The 26,508-nt window shown below is 38.2% G+C and overlaps 2 protein-coding genes across 2 annotated transcripts; both read right to left on the bottom strand.

The window, feature by feature from the left end:
* Window positions 1,141–5,295, bottom strand: LOC109819997. Its single transcript, XM_020386031.1, has 2 exons — window positions 4,688–5,295; window positions 1,141–2,669 (listed from the first exon to the last, which is right to left on the bottom strand). Exons 1-2 carry the CDS (start codon window positions 5,017–5,019, stop codon window positions 1,394–1,396), a joined length of 1,608 nt encoding a protein of 535 aa, XP_020241620.1. The 5' UTR covers window positions 5,020–5,295; the 3' UTR covers window positions 1,141–1,393.
* LOC109819989 (microtubule-associated protein RP/EB family member 1C-like) lies at window positions 20,716–26,211 on the bottom strand. The gene is made up of 6 exons (XM_020386020.1): window positions 26,021–26,211; window positions 25,775–25,930; window positions 23,232–23,338; window positions 22,725–22,941; window positions 22,502–22,615; window positions 20,716–21,108 (listed from the first exon to the last, which is right to left on the bottom strand). The coding sequence occupies exons 1-6, from the start codon at window positions 26,129–26,131 to the stop codon at window positions 20,821–20,823; spliced, it is 993 nt and encodes a 330-aa protein (XP_020241609.1). The 5' UTR covers window positions 26,132–26,211; the 3' UTR covers window positions 20,716–20,820.

The following is a 26,508-nucleotide window of genomic DNA, read 5'->3' as shown; positions in this document are numbered from 1 at the left end:
GAGATAGTTTAGTTGAGAAGATTTTTGCAGTAGTTAGGCTTGCAACAGGATAATTATCAAATTTTTATTGATAGTCAAAGTGTTCTTGATTTGAGCAAGAATTCTACATATCACTCTAAGACAAAAAAAACACATTGATGTGAGATATCGTTGGTTTAGAGAAGGTGTTGAGAAAGAGGAGCTGAACCTACAGAAGATTCATACTAATAAAATCCAATAGATTTTTTAACGAATATCATTTCCAGAGAGAAGACCAAGTTGTGTTGGCGATTGATCGGAGTAAACTCCCGGTGAGAAGTTACATATTGGTATACCTACTCTTAGGCTGGAGGGGGAGATTGTTGTGGATCCAGCCCAATTGAGGCCCATAAGAACTACATCAAATGGTTGTCTCCTACTAAGAAAATGATTTGAGGGACCTATTCTTAATTTGAATAGAATAGAAGGAGCTAGAAATAAAATTCCTTTATTAAAGGAATTGGGGCGAGTGATATCTATCATCTTGAGTTAGTTGTCCTGTAGCTACAGTAACCAGAGAGTTTTTTTAGGGCAGCACAGACTTCAGGGGGAGAGAGAGAGGTTAAGATTCCAGGTAGCTCGATTGTCCGATTGCAGTGATTCAAAAATCGTTGTCTTTAAAACGATAACGCCATCAAGAATACTGTGTTGATTTCTCTGCGGACGTTAGAGATTTGTGATGAGACAGATTTTAGGGTTTTGATGCCCTAGAACTAACGTTGTATTAATAGTAAAATCACAAGAGACAGATTTTTCTATTGTGATTTGATCCTCAAATTCAGATGTAACTTTGAGGGATTATACTCTAAATTGATAGGAAAATATTACTCTTTGGATTGCCCCGTAAACATAGACACGATTTACTAAGCCATGTTAAATCTTGATATTTACTTGCGTGTAGTATTGTATTAGTCTCATTATTTATTTAGTATTTAATTTCACAAAGTAATCTCTATAAAATTCGTAACACCTAGCTCAGGATCCATGAGCCACTGGAAATTTTTATCAGATTCTGTACTTCCATATTAATAAAGAACGTCTTTCTACTGAAACACCAATGCAGAGTACAGAAAGATAATTATGGACAGACACCAGCAGACACCAATTTGATAAATCACAAACTAACAAAACAAAGTCCTGGAGATTCCGTATAGAAATTAACACACCAACACCAACAACAGAATGTTTGATTAATAAGTCAGGTCACAAGGTTAAGCAAAATTATATGGTGATCTGCTTCATTTACAACAGAGTTTCATGCGTGAAGAAGACCTTAATTAGAAAAAATAGCAATAAATGATACAAAACCACAACAAATCAAGAAAAGCAGTAGACAGCACCAAACACTTCAGAGAAATTTTCAGCTTAAAAAGAGTCAGACTTGCACACTTGCCTCACCTAGCTTGCCTTCCCTCTCCCCAATGTACTCCTTGCTCTGATCTCCCTTCTTCTCCATTCCATTATCAGAGGACTCACTCTCCTTCTCATGCTGCAGCCTTTTCCCCCCAAAATCCCTCACCTCGCTCCCAAAGATCAACACGACGATGCCCACAAACACAGCCAAGAACGAAACCCCGAAAGTTTTTCTTATATTGTCAGGGTAAACCGCAGCCAACGCAAAGCCAGCACAGGCACCGCTCATCTTCACCCACTCGTACCAAGAAGAAAAAACACCTTCTTTGCCTGTCGGGGCACGATCAAGAACCATAACCCTACCAAATGCGTTAAGAATCCCCGCACCTGCGCTCTGTACGATCGCTATCAAGAGTACAGAAGCAAAGTGCCATTTACGGTGATCCTTGAAGTAGAATCCAAACCCCGACGCAGTTGCAGATAATATAAACCCTAGTAGATTCATTTTAACAGGGTCAGCACGTAGCAAGAGCTGAATTGGGTGCAACGTAGGAAGAGCAACTGCAGCAAACACAAAGTAGACCATCCAGATAGCCAACACCAACACCGGCTTCATACAGAGACCGCCCACTAAATAGAGCGTCGCACTTGTGAAAATACAAGTCGAAGAGACCGACGAGAGAAATACGCCAATGAGGCGGCCTACAAGCTGAGGCCAGTAGTTAGATACCAGGGTAAGAGAAGCAGAGGGTGAGCCTGGTCTGTTAGCAAAGAAGGTCTCAGTGAACCCCAAGAACCATTTGAGACCACAGAAGATGGAGACTACCCACAAGCTGGTCAGGTGATCAGTACGACGCAGCATGTGAAATGTGAAGAGTGCGATAAATGCAGTCCCGAAACTGCCAAATGATGTTGCAAATAAGGACATACTGGAGCTTATAAGGGGCTTTCGCCGCTGTTGAACCCTTTGATCACCAGAGAGGCCACGGACAATGAGGCCAAGGTGGCGCGTGTGGACTGCAGAAGCGCAAGTGATGGTCATGGTGACGATGGCGATGTAGAAAGGGAAAAGCCATGTGGTCTTGAAGAAACCGGTGAGGAGGCAGATGAAGGAACCTATTGCTGTGGCAGCACCGAGGATGAAGGGCTGGTGGTAGCCGTGGTCGAGTTGCTGGGCTACTCTAGGGAGGACCGGAGCGGTGATGATTATTCCAGCGAACCACGATATCGCTGTCCAGTGGAGAGGTGACAGTCTTGAATCAGTTACATGGATTGAACGGTGGACAACCATTTGGTACCTGAGACAATGGAGAGTTCGTGTATTCGTCATGTTTCAGAAAATGAAAATTTTTATTAATAAGACAACTTCCTTGAAAATTATAACTCTTATTTGATAAGCAAAATGTTTCTTATCTATCATTTTTCATTCTTTCAAACTTTTCAGATTAGTTCAAAATACTGACTGACACTTACCAAAAGAACAGGTTGACTTTTTACGTGGTCAGTACTGATATTCAGAGTGGGAAAACTACATCTTTTGACTGCTATACAAGCTGTTAGAATATATAAATATAACCCTCACCCTCATCACAACTTTGGAGCTTTGGTGTAACACTTTGGACTCTCAAATAATATCAGAGCAAGTCAAGTTCAAATCTCATCTGTCACAAATTTAAAGCGAAATTTTTAAAAATTAACACCGCAGCGTGAGTCCATGTTTCGGCCCATAAACAATGTGCTCAACATGCGTGGACATGTTCGAACAGATATAAAATATAACCCTCATCTCTCACCACAACTTCAGACCTTTGATATAATGGTTAGGGACTTTAAGACAAACCATTAAAATTAAGAATCTATGATATTACATGTTATCTACAAATTATCTCTAAAAAACAAAAAATAAAATAAAAATAAAGTCTGGAAGATTCTACTAAGATAGCTCTTCCCTGCAAAAATATAAAAAGAAAAAAATGAATTGTGGGTTGGCTACTGCCGAAAGTTAAAGTAAGAATACCCAAAAAAAAAAGGACTAAGAAAAGAAAAAGAAAAAAAGAGTAAAAAATAAATAAAGAGCAAAAAAAAGAGATAAAGCGTGATTTTGTGATCCTAGCTCATGATTACCTATGTACTGTCAAAGAGAGACTAATTCAAAAGAAGAGAGACCAATTCAAAATTAGAGAGAAAGCAGCTAATTAATTAGTACTAGCGAACTGGAATAATTCCCAGTTTTCAATTAAAAGATAATCAAGGAACCTCAAGATGTTACACAAGCTGATAAATGTACATAATTAGTTCTTCAACCTTCAAATCATAAACTGCTATTACTAACATAATTTTTAAATTGTAAATTGGAACGAAATGTTCACCACCCAATTTCCCCTAATTCTACAGATACTCTCTTTTTTTACCCCCCCCTTTCAGTGAACTTGCAGTCTAGCCACATGGGTATAAATGTAAGATACTAATTTTGGATAGTTGTGTTCATTTCATCTTGGAAACTAATCTATATGGGAAATTTCTTTTTATGCTAACAAGCTATGGAAGCTAGACAAAGAAGGGACCACTCTAACCACCCCCACCCATAAATCTCAACAATCTTTTCTTATTTTGTTCAAGTATAATTATGTACACTGTAGCAATATAATTCTCTTTTCGAATTTCGAATTTCGAATTTTGAATACTTTCCACGGGCCAGAGCTAAAGTAAAACAACAAAAATGAAAAAGAAAAAATACCCCCTCGAAGTCAGTAAAAGCTAAATCAGGCCCATCAATAGCTCACATGCCCCACTTTCTTCTTTTTCAACTTTTTTTTTTCACTTTTTTACTTTTTTTCCCTATCCCGGGAAAAAAATAATTAATCTGCGACTCTCGAGTCAATGCACTCCTTTGGACTTTTCTTCCGATGCGGCAGGCCCAGCCCATAACTTCAAAGCCATCTCTCATTATGATCTTTCATATCATTACCCCCATGTTTATAGTTAACAAGCCTGCTTAATTACATCATTATTGCTAATTTTTAAAGAAGGCCGAAGAAAGAAAAATGGGTTTTTCTAGTATCAGTCTCCACATATTTCATATTTCGAAACAATCCACCACCTCTTAATATTTTGCAAAAAGTGACCCAAAACATGCTAAATGGAGGGTACAATTTTAAAAAAAAAGGGAGCAGATTTTCTATATTTTAGTATCCAACATATTTCATATTACGAAACTCGTCCCGCAAAACTTGTAACTGGTTTGAAATTTTAGTCACCAAAACTTCATATTTCGAACCTAGCGTGTTAACCAATAAAAGCAGTAAACTTTACTCACAAGAGGGTCCCATTTCGGTGGCAGGCGACGGCTGGCGACGGTGACGGCCGCGGAGGAGGCATCCCCGACGCCGGAGAGGCCCGCTGAGCCACCATGAGAGGAAAAAGAACGGGCAGCAGAAAGACCTGCACGAAGTAAGTGCAGAGGCCGTACACGTACCACCGACGACCTCCGGCCTCGTCGCGCTCCTCATCTCCGCCGCCGCCGCAGCTCCGAGGTGGCCCCGGCCGCCGCGTACGCTTCTCTGTTCTTCGCGCGCGAGCTCTCTCCGCCGCCGCGCCGCTCGTTGGCGCTGGTGACCTCGCCATGATCGAGTTGAGAGTAGTCGGCATTTTCTGCCCGCTCGGTTTAAAAAAGAGAGGACTTTTTTTTCTTTTTTTTTCCCCTCGAAGAGGAGGAGATCTCAAGGGTTTCGTATGGAATAAGAGAGGGAATATGTCTGGGAAAAACTTTGAGGAATCAGTAGGAGGGGGGGTTGGGTTGGGTTTTGTAAGTTTTGTGGCTTTTTGTTGTTGGGCGCTTGGGTTATTATTAGGGTTAGGGTTTTTGCATTGTTGAGGGGAATCTTTGGGGGCAGCTGCACAGCAGTAAATTTGGGTGGCAGTAGTGAAAATTATTTGTTTTTGGTTCCCAAGGAGGGGAAAAGGGGGTAGCTTTTTAAGTTTTAACCACAGGAGTGGAGGGTAGGGCAGTAAAAAGGGGAATCCAATGGGCAGGGTTAACACAGTTGATGATGAAGATAAGCAAGAACTTTGGCCGTAGGACATAAAGGCTACGACGATACTTAATTTTGTTAGAATTGGGGATGGAAAACAAACCTCCGCCGGCGAAGAGGAGCTCCGACGAGCTCCGACGAGTTCGATGGTCGCAGGCGAGCTCCGGTAGTCCAGCCTACGAAGCTCGAAGCCTGAGCTCTGCGTTTCGAACCCCCCTCGAGCTCTGCGTTCGCCTCCGAGCTCTGCGTTAGGCGATGGCGAGCTCTGCGTTAGGCGATGCCGAGCTCTGCGTTTGGCGAACCCGACCTTTGCGTCTGGGTTATTCGCTGGCGACAGGCTGTCGCCAGCCCCTCATCATCGCCTATAAAAGCCCCCTTTGGCCCTAGGGTTTCGCTGCTGTGCTTCTCCCCCTCTCCTCCGACTTCTTCCCTGGCGGCGACGGAAAACCCCCCCCAAATCGCAGCTGCGATTTTATGATTAATCCCCAGCTTTCAACAGTTTAGTTGAGGGGGATTTAAGAAGAGAGAGAGGGAATTAATTAGGGGTTTTGAATTGTGGGGTATTTGTTCTCAGTTGAGAATTGAAAGGGTTCATACCCTTTGATTATTAACACTGTAGCTACAGTGTTTATCTGAGAAATCTCAGTTTTGAGATACGCTCCTAAATTGTAATTTCTTATTTGATTAATAAGAAAATTATCTGTGTGGCTCCCGAGGACGTAGGCAGTTGCCGAACCTCGTTAAATCTTGGTGTACTTTTTCTATACCGCGTTTCCGTTGCATTAGGGGTTTAGGCGTTAAATTCCTAACAACTGGTATCAGAGCGTGAAACGATCTAGAACAAGTCAGATTCAAGTGGGAGCCATGGCCACAGATGAGGCAAAAATGAGACTTGAGAAATTTGATGGAACAGATTTCGGATTCTGGAAAATGCAGATAGAGGATTATCTGTATCAGAAAAATCTGTATCAACCACTATCGGGGAAGAAGCCAGATTCCATGAAGGCAGATGAGTGGAACCTTCTAGATAGACAAGCCCTCGGAGTTATCAGATTGACGTTGACTCGCAATGTTGCGTTCAACATAGCGAAGGAGAAGACCACGGCAGGTCTTATGGCAGCACTCTCAAACATGTATGAGAAGCCATCAGCCGCGAACAAAGTTCATTTGATGCGGCGGTTATTCAATCTGAAAATGGCGGAAGGCGCGTCAGTAGCACAACACCTCAATGAACTTAATACGGTTACAACCCAATTGAGTTCAGTTGAGATTGAATTTGATGATGAAGTTCGGGCGTTGATACTTTTGTCTTCCCTACCAGAGAGTTGGAACGCTACAGTCACAGCTGTGAGTAGCTCGTCGGGAAACAATAAGTTGAAGTTCGACGACGTTCGTGATTTGGTTCTCAGTGAGGAGATCCGACGGAGAGAAACGGGTGAAGCTACAACCTCTTCAGTATTGCATACAGAGTCAAGAGGTAGAAATTCAACCAGAGGAAACGGACGAGGAAAATCAAACTTCAGAGGTAGATCAAAGGACAGGAGGTCCAAATCAAGGAATCCAAGCAACAGCTCGAAGGCTATCGAGTGTTGGAATTGTGGAAAGACCGGGCATTACAAGAATCAGTGCAAGAGTGCACAGAAAGAGAAGGAGGCAAAGGCAGAGGTGAATGTCACATCCACTTCAGGAGGAGACGACGCATTGATATGCTCTTTGGAGAGCAAGGAGGAATCTTGGGTGTTAGATTCAGGAGCGTCGTTCCACGCTACTTCTCAGAAAGAATTCTTCGAGAAGTATACCCCCGGAAAACTTGGATACGTATATCTTGGTGATGATCAACCGTGTGCTATAGTGGGCAAAGGCGTGGTGAAAATTAAGTTGAACGGGTCAGTATGGGAGCTGAAGGATGTCAGGCATATTCCCGACCTGAGAAAGAATTTAATATCCGTAGGCCAGTTGGCTGGCGAAGGATACACCACAACCTTCCATGGAGGTGATTGGAAGATCTCAAAGGGCGCAATGACGATTGCCCGAGGCAAGAAGACTGGTACCCTGTATATGACAGCAGGTGCACATTGTTCGATCTCAGTTGCAGCAAGCAATGAGACTTCAAAGCTGTGGCACCAGAGACTCGGTCATATGAGTGAAAAGGGGATGAAAATCATGCACACAAAGGGGAAACTCCCAGGACTGCAGTCAGTGGAGATGGATATGTGTGAAGAATGTATACTTGGAAAGCAGAAGAGAGTCAGCTTTCAGACAAGTGGCAGAACCCCCAGGAAGCAGAAGCTAGAGCTCGTTCACTCAGATGTTTGGGGACCAACCACCACTGCGTCGATTGGTGGGAAACACTACTTCGTGACTTTTATCGATGATCACTCTCGGAAAGTGTGGGTCTACTTTCTGAAGCATAAGTCAGAAGTATTTGAAGCTTTCAGGAGATGGAAAGCTATGGTCGAGAATGAGACCGGTCTGAGAATAAAGAAGCTCAGGACCGACAATGGCGGTGAGTATGAAGACACCGGATTCAAGAAGTTCTGCTATGAGCACGGGATCAGAATGGAGAGAACCGTGCCCGGCACGCCTCAGCAAAATGGTGTAGCTGAGCGGATGAACCGAACGTTGACAGAGAGAGCCAGAAGCATTCGAGTACAATCAGGCCTACCGAAGCAGTTCTGGGCAGAAGCGGTCAACACAGCAGCTTACTTGATCAACCGAGGTCCATCGGTTCCATTGGAGCACAGAATACCAGAGGAGGTATGGTGCGGAAAGGAGGTAAAACTCTCACATCTAAAAGTTTTCGGTTGTGTAGCTTACGTGCATATTAGTGATCAAGGCAGGAATAAGCTTGATCCCAAGTCAAAGAAATGCACTTTCATCGGCTATGGTGAAGATGAGTTCGGCTACCGCATTTGGGACAACGAAAACAAGAAGGTGATCCGGAGCAGAGATGTGATATTCAACGAGAAGGTGATGTACAAGGACATGCACAAGACAGATGACTCAGAGAGCGAGTCAATATTTGTAGATGCAGATGATGTCCCGAGTAACCTCTCGGAAGAACCCAATGCAGAGGGTCCTCAGCAAGAAGAGCCTGTTGGACAAGATGGTGCGCAGGAGCCCGACGCACCAGCTCCGATATTAAGAAGATCTTCTCGTCCTCCTGTACCCAACAGGAGATACATGAACTATCTGTTGTTGACAGATGGTGGGGAGCCTGAAAGCTTTGATGAAGCTTGTCAGTGTGGAGATGCGAGCAAGTGGGAGCTTGCAATGAAAGATGAGATGAAGTCTCTCATATCAAACCAGACGTGGGAACTAGCTGAGTTGCCCACGGGTAAGAAGGCACTCCACAACAAATGGGTGTACCGGGTGAAAGAGGAGCAGGATGGTTCCAGAAGATATAAAGCCCGGCTAGTTGTCAAAGGTTTCCAGCAGAAGGAAGGAATTGACTACACCGATATTTTCGCTCCCGTGGTGAAGCTAAATACTATCAGGACCGTGATGAGTATTGTAGCAATTGAAGATCTTCATCTCGAGCAGTTAGACGTGAAGACGGCGTTTCTTCACGGAGATCTAGAAGAGGAGATATACATGCACCAGCCAGAAGGTTTCTCAGAAGAAAAGAAGAAAAAGAACCTGGTGTGCAGACTCAAGAAGAGCTTGTATGGCCTGAAACAAGCCCCAAGACAGTGGTACAAGAAGTTTGACGGCTTCATGCACAAGGAAGGTTTCCAGAAGTGCAACGCCGACCACTGTTGCTACTTCAAAAGATATCAGTCCAGCTATATCATCCTACTGCTGTATGTTGATGATATGTTGGTTGCAGGAGCAGATATGGAGGATATCAAGAGTTTGAAGCAGCAGCTGTCAAAGGAGTTTGACATGAAGGACTTGGGTCCAGCGAAGAAGATCCTTGGAATGCAAATCACGAGAGATAAGAAGAGAGGTCTCTTGCAGTTATCTCAGACGGAGTACATCAACCGTGTTTTGCAGAGATTCAACATGGGCGACGCCAAGCCTGTGAGCACACCCTTGGCCAGTCATTTTCGCTTATCGAAGGATCAGTCTCCTCAGTCAGCTTGTTAATGAAGAAGGTATACGTCCTGTGAGGCTATTGTTTTTTAAATTTAGGACCTGTAGGCTGGAGCAATTGCTGAGACTGACTGGAATTTCACCTTGGAGCTTGTTATCCCGCAGAAAAAGTACCTCTAATTTTGAACAGTGAGAGAGTGAAGCAGGAATACCTCCTTCAAGAGAATTCGAACTCAAGTCAAGATGTGTCAATCTGGAAAGGTGACCAATCTCTTGTGGGATGGATCCATTAATTTGATTGTCCGACAGATCAATCTCCCTAAGAAATGTGAGGTTAGCTATGGCCGTCGAAATAACTCCAACAAGATCGAGGGAGCTCAAGTTCAAGGATGCGACCCTTTGAGGATGTCGGAAGCCACCACAAGTGATGCCTTGCCATCGACAGAAATGAACAGAGTCGTTCCACGAGGCCAGTGTGTTAGAATTGGGGATGGAAAACAAACCTCCGCCGGCGAAGAGGAGCTCCGACGAGCTCCGACGAGTTCGATGGTCGCAGGCGAGCTCCGGTAGTCCAGCCTACGAAGCTCGAAGCCTGAGCTCTGCGTTTCGAACCCCCCTCGAGCTCTGCGTTCGCCTCCGAGCTCTGCGTTAGGCGATGGCGAGCTCTGCGTTAGGCGATGCCGAGCTCTGCGTTTGGCGAACCCGACCTTTGCGTCTGGGTTATTCGCTGGCGACAGGCTGTCGCCAGCCCCTCATCATCGCCTATAAAAGCCCCCTTTGGCCCTAGGGTTTCGCTGCTGTGCTTCTCCCCCTCTCCTCCGACTTCTTCCCTGGCGGCGACGGAAAACCCCCCCCAAATCGCAGCTGCGATTTTATGATTAATCCCCAGTTTTCAACAGTTTAGTTGAGGGGGATTTAAGAAGAGAGAGAGGGAATTAATTAGGGGTTTTGAATTGTGGGGTATTTGTTCTCAGTTGAGAATTGAAAGGGTTCATACCCTTTGATTATTAACACTGTAGCTACAGTGTTTATCTGAGAAATCTCAGTTTTGAGATACGCTCCTAAATTGTAATTTCTTATTTGATTAATAAGAAAATTATCTGTGTGGCTCCCGAGGACGTAGGCAGTTGCCGAACCTCGTTAAATCTTGGTGTACTTTTTCTATACCGCGTTTCCGTTGCATTAGGGGTTTAGGCGTTAAATTCCTAACAAATTTTAGCTAAGCACTGCATGATCGAGGCTTTTATTGTCTGCATACTTTACTCGGTTACGCTCTTGAGGGCCACAAGTACCGTGGGGTGATTACATTAGGCACTGATAAGTGTACTGTACCTTTCCTATTATTTTGACACTAAAAAAAATAAAGGGGTGGCACTAGGGGTACACCCCCAGTCATAACTCTAACCGTACCTTCTCTTTCATTTGCTACAGTGTATCGGGTCTCACATAGGATTTTAAAATTTAAAATCTCATGTGGAGTCCGGTGTACTGTAGCAAATGAGAGAAAGTGTGTGATTGGTAGGGGTGGGCAAAAACCGAAAAAAACCGGTTCAACCGAAAAAACCGCCCGAAAAAACGGACCGATTAACCGAACCGAATTAAATGGATGAGAAGAAATCTCTAAACCGCCTGAACCGAATTAAATCGGTTTGGATCCGGTTTGAACCCCTGAACCGCCCAAAAAAAACCGACCCGAATTCCGTTGGGCGATAAGTGTACTATACTTTTCGCTATTATTTTTGACGCTAAAAAAACAAAAGGAGTGGCATTAGGAGCACACCCCTGACCACAATTCTAACCACACCCCCTCTCTCATTTGTTACAGTGTACCGGTCCCACATGGGATTTTAAAATCCCATGAGAGGCCCGGTATACTGTAGCAAATGAGAGAGAAGGTGTGGTTGGGGTATGCCCCTATCATTTTCCAAATAAAAGAATGGATTTATGATAACTTATTGTTTATTTTATTTTTTTAACTTTGCTCTTTTTATTTTTTATAGCGCCAAAGTAGCGGAAACTTTGTAGTACACCTACATTTTCCTCTAACATTTAGGCTTACTTCCACTTTTGTAGCGCAAGTTTTACCTATAGCCCGACTTTGATGGCGCTTTGATACATTCGAAGTATCTTTTTAGCGTCTGATGATTTTAGCATCGGATGCATTTTATACCCATTTTGCTCGGTCGCTAAACATGGACACAACAGTTAGCAGACAACCTAAAACGATCTAGCAGGAGGCGCCGAAGTGAAATGACATTAAGATTTCAGGGTAGCAAAGCGTTAATTAGGAAAGTATTTTTCTACTTTGAAAGGGGGATTGAAGCTGCTTCAGGGTATTGAAAGCCAAAAAAAGCCAAACATTTGTGGTGGCATCAATATGTAGGTCAAGAATTCATTCATTAACCCCTCGCCTTGATTCTGCAGAGGGTACTGTTGCAGCAATCCTTGCTCCGTTTCGAAGAGTTCCCCGACAATTATACACACAAGAAGCATACAATGACAGTAAAAAAAAGACAAGGTTATATCAAACAAACAAAAAAAAAAAGAACAATTTTTCAAAACAGCCCCTTTCAAATTTTTATTTTTCAAAATCGACCCTGTTTTTTTTTATTTACCAAAACCGACCCGTTTTTTTGATTAGCAGCCTAATCACATTCCTAAATAGTCGGGGTTGTCAACCCCGACTATTTAGGAGGTTGTTAAACCCTAATTAGAAGCCTTAAACCATACAAATTTAAGTCCTAAATAGTCGGGTTTGGCAACCCCGACTATTTAGGAATGTGATTAGGCTGCTAATCAAAAAAACGGGTCGGTTTTGGTAAATAAAAAAAAACAGGGTCGATTTTGAAAAATAAAAATTTGAAAGGGTCTGTTTTAAAAAATTGTTCAAAAAAAAAAGGAAGCGCAACAAAAAAAGCTGTTGGAGCGCTGCTGTTATGATTTACGGAGTAGCAACAACTTGTAATATAGTACACATTGCTTTCAAGAATGCTAAAGTACACAGTGGAAGATTATTGTAGACAGAAAATTAAGCAGTTTTGATCCTAAATCAAATCATTAACTAGCGCATATTTGCCGCCTATTATTGATTAAATTGAGTACACAGAAAGACTTTTTTTTTCAATATATTTCCTCCATAGTCCCTCGTATTAATTTCTTGCCCAAGTCAAAGAACTTTATGAACTACAGATGAAATGTAAAATTATAAATTAGGGTAGTTTTCATATCGAATCGTTCACTTTTCTTTGAATATTAAATATTAGTTAGTACATAATATAGTCTGATTGTTATGAATTAGTGGCGTTAAGAATTTTCAACGTTAATAGCAGGAGGTTTCCATACATACGACAAACTTGCAAGTCAGATAATCCTGTATAATACCAACACAAAAGCCTGCACACCTAAAAACTTCTGAGTGTTCTTTTTTTTAATAGAGAAACTCCTAAGGGTTAACATTCTAAAAAGTTCCACATGTCACATATCATACATCAGCAAGATACACAATTAACCATATTAAATGTAAGATTTCACATATACTTCAAGAAAAGTAAACACCTAATATATAATATAGACTTCGTTTAGATATTATGATGTTTTTTTTTATGATATTTTGTCTAAAAATAAAACATCATATGTTTGAAAATCATAGTATTTTTTTTTGAGTTAAATCATTCTCAAATAAAAAACACAACATTTTTTTCATAACACATTTTAAGTGTTTTAAGTTTAGTGCTTTGGTTTTGAGTTTGAGAATGTGTTTATATAACATCTAACATAATAAATTAAATGTAGTTACATTATACTATACTATATTATAGTTAATATTAGTAATATTTATTAAATAATATAATAATTAAAATATCTTATTACATAGTAATATAATAACATATTAATACTAGTATTTAATATGTTGCTAACGTATTATATAATAATAATAAATAATAAAATATAATCAACTAATAAAAAATAGTAAAAAGTTATTGATAATAAACAATAATATAATAAGGATATAATAATATACTACACAATATTATAATCACTACAATATTATTAAATTTTTAATAAATAAATTGTAAGAAATTAATAATTATAAAATATTATATAATATTAACATATTTGATAATAAAATAATAATATTATAATAACATATTGTATAGTAAATATAATATAGTATATAAAATGCTAATATACTACATACTAAATAATATAATATATTATAAAATAAAATAATTTTTAATACTAAAACAATTTATTGCTATCAAATGCTAATGCAAAAATAATATATTCATAATATAATAACATTTATTTATATCATAAATTATTAATATATTAGAAACTATAATATATTAAATGATATAATATAATAACATATTAGAAACTATAATAATATAATAACATATTAGAAACTATAATGTATTATATAATGTTAAAATATTTATAATATATTAATTTATTAATAATATACTACTAAACATATTAAATACTAGTATTTAATATGTTGATAAAGTAGTATATAATAATAAAATATAATTAAACTAAAAATAATAATAATAAGTTATTGATGATAAATAATAATATAATAATGATATAACAATATACTATAGAATTGTTGATGTTTGAAATCACATAGTCAAATAATGGGAGTGATCAAATTTACAGAGGTCTTCTAACTCTCCGAATGTGCGGTTCTTATGCAAACTATTCTTCCCTGCACAAGTAACAAATCGTAAGAGGGAGGAATCTGGTTTTGATGATGATTTAACATATTAGAAACAAACATTGATATTGAAGCCTAGGCAAATCAAGTCAACCAATCTAGTTCAAGCTTCATATGATTCATTCTTCGTATACTTGGTATAGGTTTATATGTAATGTGTGCAAATTCTTCAAGCTCAAATTTACACACACACTTATTATAGGTTTATATGTAATGTGTGCAAATTCTTCAAGCTCAAATTTACACACACACTTATTTGTGATATTTCTCAAATCATAGGTGTTTAAATTCTTCAAGCTCAAATTTACACACACACTTATTTGTGATATTTCTCAAATCATAGGTGTTTTTATGTAAAATATGTTTTAATATGCTTTGGACTATACAAATATTATTAACATCTATCATGAAGTCCAGAAAAGCATTACACAAGTTTTCAGAACTTGATTTGAGCTAAATGTCAAAATTAACATGTTTATAAGCACATGTATTTTAGTGTTTTTAAATAATTCTGAGATTTCACAAATGGTAAGAGCAAATTGAAAAATTCATGTTCCAACATGTTTATATTCATGTTTATAAACTGTTATGGTAATTTACCATCTAAAGATGAAGATACCAAAAGATTATTTGCATAAGCTTAAAAAAGCCATGGTCCAAACCAGCGTAGAGGCCCAAAAGCCTAGCCAAGGGCAAGTTTATCGGCCAACCGAACAGACGAGTCATTTTTTGACCAAGGGTCATCATTACCGACTCGAAGTGCAGGATCAGTCGGTCCCCGTAACTAAGACGACTCCTCGAGCAAACGTCTCGACCATACACTCGACGCGAAGCTTACTCGCCTGTCGGGTCGAGAAATCATAAAGACAACTCACGAACCGACCAGCCTCTACTAAGGGGATGAGATCCAGCCAAGCTCGCTTCAGATGTCAATCGAAGCTACAACATTGATCAGTCCCATCAAGATCTCTGCTCTGACAAATCCCGTGCATAAGCCGCTTATTCTACTCACAAGTCATTTCCCAAGGATCGCCATGATGCTCCCCTGGCCTCGAATGACTCCTCCTCCAATCACCAACCGCCATCTGGAGGGGGAAGGAAGACCAAGTAGCTGGCTTATCATTTGCCATGTCTCATCTGTCAAATCTAGGATATTAAGAAGATATTTCTCTCCTGTAATCAAATGACTTCCCTTCCAATCGTCAGCCAACATCTGGAAGGAGAAGGATGACTCAGCAACCTGCATGCTCACCCCTCAACCGCCTCCTGTGCATAGTCAAAGCCAAAGGGTCAAACTCTCAGAGGCGATAGGCTATAAAAGGAAGGAAAGAAAGTAAAAGAAGGGGCGATATGTATATCTTTTCTGTTGCTACTTCACAAAAGCTCTGATTTTACCTTTGTAAAAAAACTAATAACTCTCAAAGAGTATCCTCTAAGGACCTCAATGGCCCAGAGACTCTCCCTCAAACCCCACTCAAGCCCACCAGCTGACTTGACTGTTGGAGGTACCATGGGGGAAATGAGCCCCGCCCTCCCACGGGTTTCTCCTTGTTTGTGCAGAAGGATAGGAATTCCAGTCTAAGGATCGGGCATAAAGTTGGAGGAGGAGTTGGCCCCATCTCTCATCCTCTCTCTATTCGCCGCCAACCCAAAGACCAGAACCGTAACCCCCTCGACTCTATGATATCAGACATCAACATAAACTTTTTCTAAAGTTTTACATTTTTTAAAATTTATTTGTTATTTTTAAAAGAACTTTATAATTTGTTTTAAAAAATTAATACAGGCTGAAAACCTGTTATCAGTCGAATGATGACATTTATCAGTCGACTGAAAAAAAATATCCTGCAATCTTAAAAAGTTTCTGTTTTAATTATGGTCGACTGATGAGGTCATCAGTTGACTGATCATACCATCAGTCGACAGATGAGCTGCCAATTGCCTATAATGATCAGCTCATCAGTCGACTGATAAGAGCCGTCAGTCGATCGATAAGCCCTAACTGCTATTTTCCAGCTTTTGTTATTTTGTCTTTTTTGCTGGATTTTCTTGGGTTTTGTGCCTTGATTTTTCATCCTATATATACCCCCTATTGTTTCACTTCTGAAATGATCAAAGAGGGTTTTAACAAGAGTTTTAAGAGCTTAAAAGTTTGTTTCTTCTCAAGTTTGAGTTTGGTGTTTGTTTACAAAAGAGGAAGCTTGCATTGTCAAATTGAGGAATTCATCCTCAATCTTCTTCATCCTCTTATTGTGTTTATAGAGAAGTTTTTCTAACTCTTTTATCTAGCAATTTATTATCGATTTTCATATTCTTATTATTGCTAGTTCATTATTTGAGTTAGATTTTATTTGTACTCATCTTATCACACATCCCTATTTGAGCTTTTAGTATTTCATACATCATATATTGGGTTGTGGGATTGTGATATTGTGAGAGTGAGCTTATATTGTGTTCTCATCTATTGTAGAGAACAAAATCTTGTATTTGAACCTTATTGTGAGTTACACGTTGTATTACACTTGTATACTGAAAGAAGTGTGTGGTGAGGGACGAGGTCGGTTCCAAAAGGAGTAGGGTGGGTAGTAAAGCCTAGTGAGAGGTTGTAATTCTGAATACTTGAGAAATGTGATACGGGCTAGGCCAACACTCAGAGGGTGTAGAATGTGATTACAAGTGTGTAAATTGTAAAGTTTTCGGTGAACTAGAAAACTGAGTTGTGAGGTGTAAACGTTATTCGAGTAAGCGTAGAAAACTCGGTTATAATAGTGGAGATCTCCTCGAGGTGAATATATCATGTGTTTGAGTTTGCTTTGATGTTGTTTTATTTGTGCTCATATCTTATATCGTCATTCTTACATTGTTTATTTATCCCACTATATTGTTTACTCTTGTGTTTATATCCTTGTATATATCTCATAGTATATCTCATTGCTAGGATATTGCCATTTATTTATATTGCTCATTCTTGCACATAACACATTGTATATTTATCTTGCAAGAATAATTTGTTAATAAGTTTTAATTGGCATTAATATTTAATAAGATTAGCATAAACCCTATTCAACCCCCCAGAGTATTTTCAATATTAACATTATTAATAATATTATCTTTTATTAATAATAGTATAATATTATATTAATAATAAAATATTATTATTTTAAAAATATTATTATAATATATAACAATAATAAATTCAATTATATATAACAATATAATATATAACAATAACAAATTAAGTACAAAAATAATTAAATATATTATTATTTGAAAATAATACGTAATAATTATAATATAATATAGCATATTAAAATATAATATAATATTATAATACATTATATAATATTATATTATATTATCTTTAATATTTATAATACTATAATAATGTAAGGGAAAAATGTGTCAATGCCCCCCAAAAAATAAACTTCATGTGCTACAATCTTTTTACTTTTCCCCTATGTAGTTCAGCCCCTTAAAATGTGATATTTTATGCTGCAGTTCTTTTTTAGCAATTATTACATGTCAACTAAGCTAAAATCCCTAAAATGTCTTTATCACATCTCCTCAATCCCTCAAACCCCAGCACTATCTCTCTCTCACCAGCTCTCTCTCTCTCTCTCTCTCTCTCTCTCTAAAACCAATGGCTTTCTTAAGCTTGTCTCCCTTGTTGGACCCTAGAGGGGGGGTGATTAGGGTCTTATGCTAATCTAATCCGATTTTATGCCAATTAAAACTAATTCAATTATTATTCTTACAAGATAGATATACAACATGATATGAGCAAGAATATGCAATATGAACAAAGGGAAATGTCCTAGCAATGAGATATACTATGAGATATATGCGAGGATATACAACTTAACACAAGGGTGAAATAACCATAAACAAAACAAGAGTGATAGTGTGCAAATAAACAATGCAAACACACAATATGATCACGGAGTTCAACAAAACAAGAGTGATAGTGTGCAAATAAACAATGCAAACACACAATATGATCACGGAGTTCAGACCTTTCGTCCTACGTCTCCGCTCCCCACTCCCGGGGAGAAATTCACTATCACAACCGGGTTTTCTACGCTTACCCAAATAACGTTTACACCTCACAATGTCGGTTTTCAACGCTGACCGATCAACGTCCACACCTCACACTCGGTTTTTTAGTTCACCGAAAACTTCACAATTCACACTCTCACAATATCGGTTTTCAACGCTCACCGATCAACGTCTACACCTCACAGTCGATTTTCTAGCTCACCGAAAACTTTACAATCTCATAATATAACAAATGATTGTTCTCAGATATGGATGAGAACACAATGAAGCTCACTCTTAATTGTTACAACTCCCCACAACCTAATTATACAATGTATGAAAAAACAATAAGCTCAATGATGTGTGTGTAAGCAAAGATATTAAACAAATCTAAACTCAATATAAAAGTAGTTTTAATAAAATGATAATCAAACAAATAGATATAAAGCTAGAAAAGGAGTTTAGAAAACTTCTCAATAGATCAAGAGATCGAGGGAGAGTAGTTGGATGCTCAAACACCAATAGACAATCTCCTCAAGCTATTGTGAAATTGATTTCACAAACTCAAACTCTTAAGTGATTAAAAGCTTCTTAAACAATACTTAAACAATACTTAAACCCTTGTTAAAACTTTGTTAAAACATTTCTTGGATGGTTATAAGTGTTGAGGGATGATGGGTATTTATAAGAACTCAAGACAACAACCCAAAGCCAAAGAAAAGCCCAAAAAACGAGGCAAATCCCCAAAAAATCGGAACCAGGGAAAATAGAGCCGTTATGCTACAGTATCTTTCACGGTCGACCGTGGTACTGTAGCGGTCGACCGTGGGTATTGTACCAGTCTGGCAGATCTGATTTTTTTACGTCTCTAGCTTTCTAAAATCAATAAAAAATAGTAAATCAATTCCAAAAATCATGAAATTTTGAGGAAAGGTTTTAGACATGAAGATAAACATGTTAGAGAAAGAATTTCTGAAATATCACTTCCCAATTGAGAGAAATAAATGTTTGAAAATAGATATACAATTTCTAAAAAAACTGTAGAAAATACGGTTTTGTAAATTTAATTAAAAATAACAAAACTCCAAAAATAGTAAAACTTGGAGAAATGTTTGTATATATGATGATAAACATGTGAACGAATTTTTTTTTCAAATCGCATTTCCCAATTGTAAAAACGCATCTGTTTTGCAAAAACATGCACGAACATGAGCTAATTAAAAACTTGATTTTGTAAATTCAAATAAACATAACAAATTAATTCCAAAATTAATAAAACTTTGGGAAACATTTAAAAACATGAAATTAAACATGTTAGAAAAAGAATTTCTCAAATTGAGTTACCCGTTTGTAAAAACTCATGTATTTTGCAAGTGTGTCCAAAACATGAAAATGTGATATACATGAAATTTGATGTTTTGACATGAACAATGTTTTGAAACCCTATGAAATAATTTTATAGACTTAATGAAATATGTATACAATAATTGGTAAGTCCATAAACCAAAACTTGTGTATATATATAACTATATATATAAAAACCAAATATGTGTGTGTATATATGATTGAGCTTAAAGTACTAACACACATAATATAAAACCTAAACTAAATATACCCAAGCTAGATTGATCTTCGATGTAGCTCAACTTGGTACACTTACGGATGAAGCTAGAACTTGAATTTTTAATTTGAATTGCATAGGCTTCACTCCACAATTCCGCCAACCTCCATTGGATTTGATCGTTGAAGCGCAATCCATCCATCCTCCAACGTGTTGTTTGTCTATAATAAATAGAAAACCACAAATACTAGACAAACAACATTAGAAGTAAATTGTTTGTTAAACGTCATCAAAACAAAGAGGCGAACATCCCTGGCCCTGGCCCTCCTCATCGTCGTTGTTTCCAGAAAACTAGTTTGAAAACTATTTCTGGACATTTCAAAGGGTTTCCCCCATTTGACTTATTTGATTTGTTTCACATTGAAATCATAGGCCAGAAAACATTGTTTCACATTTCTTGGGTTTGTTTAAACATCAAAAAGTTAAGAAATCAAATGAATTTTCTAATTAAATATTCAATAATAAGACAATAAATATAACCCTTTCAACCACTTTTGTTCTGAAATGGGTTTTCTACAAAATCTGATGTAGCAATTAAATATTAAGCAATGTGATATTCTCATCCATTTCAACCACTTTTGTTCTAAAATGGGTTTTCTACAAAATCTGATGTAGCACCCCCATTTCTTTAAATCACTCAGCGAACCAAACGCTGAGAGTGGAAATGTCTAAAAATTAAAATCCTATGTGGCTAAGGGGTCAGATTTCAAATCCTTCATTTCTCTCTTTTTTTTGAGCAAACAAACAACCCCTAAGGGGAAAACACACAAATAATGTTTTTTTACAAAATCACAACAAGAAAAACATCATCCTATCAAACAAAGTCATAGCAACCAAGCCTATTGATGTGACTAACATCAAAAACAGGCCAGTGTAGGAGAACTCTACCATCAGTGACAAAAACATGATCCACCAACCAGAATGTAGAACATAAGATAATTATCGCAGTTCAAGCATCTCCGGAATCCTGAAATCAAATTGCAACAATTTAATTTTACAAGCTCTGATGCTCAAAAGGTTTCAGCATCCACAAGAGGGCTACCATCCTGGAAATTTGAGATGTCTGAAAGTCTTTGCCTCGGTGTAGATTTCGAGTTCTCTTCGACCTCCACCTCAAAGTTGCTGATATCTTTCCTCTTCTGTGTTTCCTGCTTCGGCCTCTCTTCTATTGCCTCAGGTATGGGACTAAGAACAGAAGGCAGCTGCTGGTTTGGTTGCTCAATCATAGCTTGTGCTTCTGCAATCACAGAGGGATTGTCTTCTGCAGCGTAAAGTATCTTCTGGATTGCGCCTACAATCTATGAAAGGTAACAGGCATACCATTATTTAGTGATTAAGCATGACGTGAATTTATAAGCTTATTGCCAAATGTCATGATAAAAAATTAGATCATAGATAAGGTACGCGCACAACAATAACAACAGCCAAGGAGGTGTCCTGATCACTGCTTCCTGAAGTGTTCCTGATCTTGTGAAGGACATGGATCTAAGCCCAAATTTGTTATGTATTACGTTTTCAGATGTTCTCTCTCTTCCAATGAGAATAAGAAAAGAAGATTGACGATATACCCCTCTTGCAGGTTTCCGGACTACTTTGATTTTCTTCTTCCTCAAAAGTCTACATCAGTGTGTTATACTTGGCTATGTTATGGTCTTTTCATCTAACCTGGTAGTTCTTATCCTTAATATTTCCCTCATTAGTTAACTAAATATGTATAACATGGTAATAATTTTCATAATTAGCCATTTCTTTATAAAAGAGAGGAATTATCTTAACTGCCATGAAGATAAAATTTATGGAAAGAAACAAGATGAGAAAAATCTTATCATTATTATTATTATTATTATTATTACTTCTGCTACTACTACTACTTTTTTTTTTTACTTTTTTGTTGTAGGTAACTTTATGTCGGAGTTAAGTCCCGAATGTATTCCCTTGAATTTGATGCAAACATGTTAGCACACATTGCAATTCCTATGAAGTTGGATGGGATTCAAATCGAGGAGATCGGTGATGGTTTACTTTGCTAGAAGGAGAATAAATGGTCAATGGGTATGTTGACAGGGTGTTCTGGACCTTCAGATATTGGGAGTCCTGATGAGATTTGGATGTAGGGACACATATTAGTCATTTGATGCAATCTTTTTGCGAGAATATAAAAATTCTACAAATCAAGGAGGATCATAGCTTAACTCATTACGACTGGCTTAACTCATTGTTAGTGCGCCTAAAGGGGTAGAAGAGGCAGGTTGAGTAAACTTAGGATAACTGTGCCCATTGATTAGGCAACAAATGAGATGTAAAGGAACACTTCCTATTGCATTCCACTTGTTGTCTTATGAATTTTGCCCTCAGGTTGAGGATCATCGTATAATTTCTTCCACGTTGTTTTAAAATTTGAATTAGCGTTGAACTTCAGAGGGGATTATACAGTCCAGATGCATGAAACTATTTAATATCATCTCACAATTACAGTAAACCTTATTACTGAGAATACCAGAAAAAAAATTACAGTAAACCTTATTACTTGATGCACACTAGGTGATGTAATAAGTATGGTATATTTTATTATAAGGCAAGTTCAAGTATGAAGTTAAATCTCGTCTCAAAATTTAGATTTTCAGAGCTATAGAAGAAAGATTCTAAAAAGAATAAACATAAAAACAATATGAAACCGAAGTTAGTCCTTACAGGCAGCTGTTCTAACTCAGGTTTCTGGCACAATACTTCAATATCTCGAAGCTTAGCAAAGTAGAAGTCCCTTTCTTTCTCGAGGCTATCCACAAAAAGCTTTAGTTCAGTTATCTGCATTCAATTAAAATAATTGTTTAGGTCCCTCTACATCAAGGTTAACGAAAAAAGAACAAATATAGGTTCAATCATGCTCCGAGTTAATAGAGCCGTTGAAGCTAACCTGCTCATCATAAGCTTGCCCTCCTGAGGTAGAAGCGGACCTTGTGGTCCTATGGGATGAGGCACTAGTAGCATTTCCATCATTCTTCCGTGTGGCATGAGAGGTGTGGGCTTTACCAACAACAGATGAAGACTTTGATGAAACTTGTGACGAAGCCAATTTTTTATGTGCCTCCTTTCCTCCTTTACAAGATTCTCTTCTTTCCAAGGGATTGTAGCTGAGAAGGTACAAGCAGCGGATAAGATTATGACTACAGCAAATAACTGCTACACTGACAGAAGACAACGAAGGAAAATAGCATCCAAAGTATCAACAATAATGCGATATTTGGGAGCTTAATAGGGGAGGAAATGAAGTAAAGGAAAGGAAGGAAAGCAAAGGGGAAATATAATAATCATGTTTTCAAATAAACTGAGTAGGGAAAATCTTTTGATACAACTAAATGAAAGGACATTGGCGCTAACATTCAGAAGAGCTAAACAAATAAACTAATTGACAAAGGAGTACCTGTTCAAAACACCACCATTAACTGAGTCACAGTACCTCTTCATCCACTGCATGAATTCTAAATTATCAAGGGGCCTTCCTTTTATCAGCTTGTTCACCTCGACATGCTAATAAAAGAAACCAAAAGGTTTGTTAGCAAAAAGAAACCAAAAGGTTTGTTAGCACTGATGGTCTCAAATATAACTGAAGAGTGAAGATCGTTTAAAAAGACTATAAAGTTCCTTCCAAACTGTTAATAAGAGCAAGACTTGTGTGAATGATGAGTCTAAAAAGTAAATTCTGTTACAATCTAAAAAACACTGTTGACAATCAAATGGGGATATATTGTCCCGTTTTATGTCTATGAAACACATCTGCTCTAAGATGCCCTGCATAGAATATAAGCACATATGAAGATGTTAAACCATTATAAAGAAATTTACTTTCATGTTGTTAGGGTTCATAACATTTGGAACACGATGATGCTTCTTACCACCGTAGACCAAACTAATTAATTACTATATTTATGCACAAAACAACAATAACGATCGGCTACAACAAAGTAACAAAGTAAAAGGTATATGGTGATCTCATGCAGTTAGCCAATGCACTATACGTCTATACCTACAAACCCTTCCTAACAGTAACCCAACATGTAATACACAAATGTCGAAGGATGTTGAGCACGGCACGAATTGTTTGCAAAAATACTCAAATGAAGGTAGATCACAGATTTTGAGAGTTGGGTACAATGAAGAAGAATGAGGGTAAAGTTTGCTCTTTTTTTCATCATTTTTCTCATCATATGAATATAACATGGTTTTTTCCTCTTATAGAGAAAAGTCTAATTTCAATGCTAGGACAATATCCATTTCAATCTAATAAGTCACGAATGGAATACAGAATATTGACAGTCATTATGATTTAGTAATGGAAAATGAAATTTCAAACTCTTTTTAGTTAATTGATTACAACATTATCTTGAATATTCAACATAATAATGAAACTAGAGTGTGATCGATTAGGTCAAGATTATGCTTTTAGTAGGTCCAAAGCACAAAGTATGGCAATCACTGATCACAGATACCTTCTGAGGACTTTGCCTTTGTGAGCATAGCTAAAAAAACTCTGCTCTACGAACTAATATTGTATGCATTTTGTGTGCTTTTGTTAATTCTTGGTAGAGGGGGCTCATTCAGGCCTAGTCCACCATGTTCATCGAGATGCAACAAATATCATTACACGTTGGTTGAAAGTTGAAAACTATATACACTGAACCCACAGGACTAGTTGCCCAAATATCTCAATTCTCTACATCTTCTATCTAAAGTCTTTTGAAATTTCAATATTTTGGGTGTTGATGGAAATGGAATAAACTAGTAAAAAAAGGAAAAAGGCTGGTTGTATATATCTCATTATTCAAAACAATTGAAAATAACAGAAGACAATTCTATGTCTCAATTTCCAATCTCTTGATTATTCATGCTTTCCACCATAGTAAAATCCAAACTGTCCGAAAGTTGAATTGCCAGGCCAAATGTTGCATTCTAGACAACAGTGTTTAGATCTTATACACCTGAGCATTGCAGCATTCGAGTTGTGACTCGTGAATCTACTCCTCAGGAATGCATTCCCCGCCCCAGCCTCCTCCCAAATTATTTAAGTTTCCTTCTTCTGAATTTAGATCTTTGTAATCTTCAATATAAGTATAGTAGTGGACTAGTAGTCTCCCGCCAACCAGCCTTATGAAAAACGCTACCTACTCCAAGATGTTAATATTCCATAACCACTGATTATACAAAGACCAAAACATACCATGAACCACATTGTGGTGATTGGCACACTAGCTTGCTTTTCTTCTTCTTATTCTTCTTAACCTTCCGTACCTTCTCCTACTGTAATTCTCCCCCATTCTCTTCTACATTTCGTATTTATGTTCTCTAGTTAATAAGTTCCCACAGCGTCTGACCTGCTTTAGAATGTGTTTGGATTGAGGGTAAGGGGTAGAGGAAGTTATGGTAGGTTTTAACCTTGTTTTGGAATTAAATTGAGCTAGGTAGTGGGGGAGAAGGGAAGGTAAAGATGGGGAGAAAAACCTTTTTTTTTTCTTCCCCCAAATTGAGGTGTAACCAGAGTGAAGGTGAAGGAGGGGGCAGCAAAGCAATTGTAGAGAGATCAATTTACCCACCATCAAAAACATAACTTAATAACATGAAGGGTATTTATGTCATATTATATATATTCTCTTCCATTCCCTTCACTTTATTACACTTTCCAAACGGGGTGAAATAAGTTCTCCTTAATTCCCCTTACTAATTTCCTAAACAATTTTTACATATTTTGTTACCTTCCCTTAACTTCTCCTAGTTTCTCTTAACTTCCCTTCGCTCGCTCCAAATCCAAACAAACCCTCACTAAAATAATTAATAAGCACCAAATCGCTGCAAAATCCAGCACAATGACAACCTAAAATGCTACCGCATCTACCAACAACAGACGGGGGTGAAAATTCAACAATATCACCAATCAGACGACAGAAAATATAGAGATCGAAGAGCCAAAACCTTGTTGATCTTGAGCTTGTTGAAGACATCCTGAAGAACCTTATAATTCTGTATCATCTCATACTCGGTCTTGGCATCAAAATTAACCTTGTGCATCGGCACCATCCCAGGGTGAACCGCGTCCATGAGCTGGCAGTGGACCGCTCCAGACGCCGCCTGAGATTTCTCGATCGGAGTCGATCAAAAGACCAAATCAATGACCAAATCAGTCAAAAATTCGATGAAATTGAGTTCAAAGGTTCGTACCTCTTCGACCTTGGAGAGGTTGAGATGGAGCGTCGAGTTGATCCAGGCGAGGATCTCGTTTCGGCCGACGAAGTAGGCGCCATCCATCATCCCTATGTTCGTCGCCGCCATCAGAGATCACAGAGAGCGATGAGAGAGAGAGAGAGAGATTAATTAGGGTTCGAGCGAGTGGTGGAATGAATTTGGGGAGGAAAGGAGAGCGGGATTTATACAAATCTGGAAACAAATTCAAAATTTTTGGGGAATTTACTGAAAGGTCAGCGACTAATTAGAATTTACAGATATACGTCAGTTACTTGCCAAGCTTTTGTTTAGTTTGCTACGCAGGTTCAAAATGCAAAAGAAGGAACCGTGTCTGCAAAGCGTGGAATTTGAAGGGAATTAACGCAATTAAGTATTGTTCAGTGAATTTTGTCCGAATCGGGTAGAGACGTTTCATAAATCGTCAGTTGTTTTATTGGGCTAGAAATGGGCCTGGACTAATGGCG

The sequence above is a fragment of the Asparagus officinalis genome, chromosome 1, assembly GCF_001876935.1.
Source record: "Asparagus officinalis chromosome 1, Aspof.V1, whole genome shotgun sequence".
Lineage (NCBI taxonomy): Eukaryota > Viridiplantae > Streptophyta > Magnoliopsida > Asparagales > Asparagaceae > Asparagus > Asparagus officinalis.
Note: the sequence above shows the minus strand (reverse complement) of the source record. Positions and strands in the feature narration are given on the sequence as shown.

Excerpts from the sequence above, each read along its gene's own strand:
- LOC109819997 (XM_020386031.1), bottom strand. The coding sequence starts at position 5,019 with ATGCCGACTACTCTCAACTCGATCATGGCGAGGTCACCAGCGCCAACG. Across the intron at positions 2,670-4,687 it reads CACCGAAATGGGACCCTCTT|GTACCAAATGGTTGTCCACC; the intron begins GTGAGTAAAGTT and ends CCATTGTCTCAG.
- LOC109819989 (XM_020386020.1), bottom strand. The coding sequence starts at position 26,131 with ATGGCGGCGACGAACATAGGGATGATGGATGGCGCCTACTTCGTCGGC. Across the intron at positions 25,931-26,020 it reads ACCTCTCCAAGGTCGAAGAG|GCGGCGTCTGGAGCGGTCCA; the intron begins GTACGAACCTTT and ends GAGAAATCTCAG. Across the intron at positions 23,339-25,774 it reads ACAAGCTCAAGATCAACAAG|CATGTCGAGGTGAACAAGCT; the intron begins GTTTTGGCTCTT and ends TTCTTTTATTAG.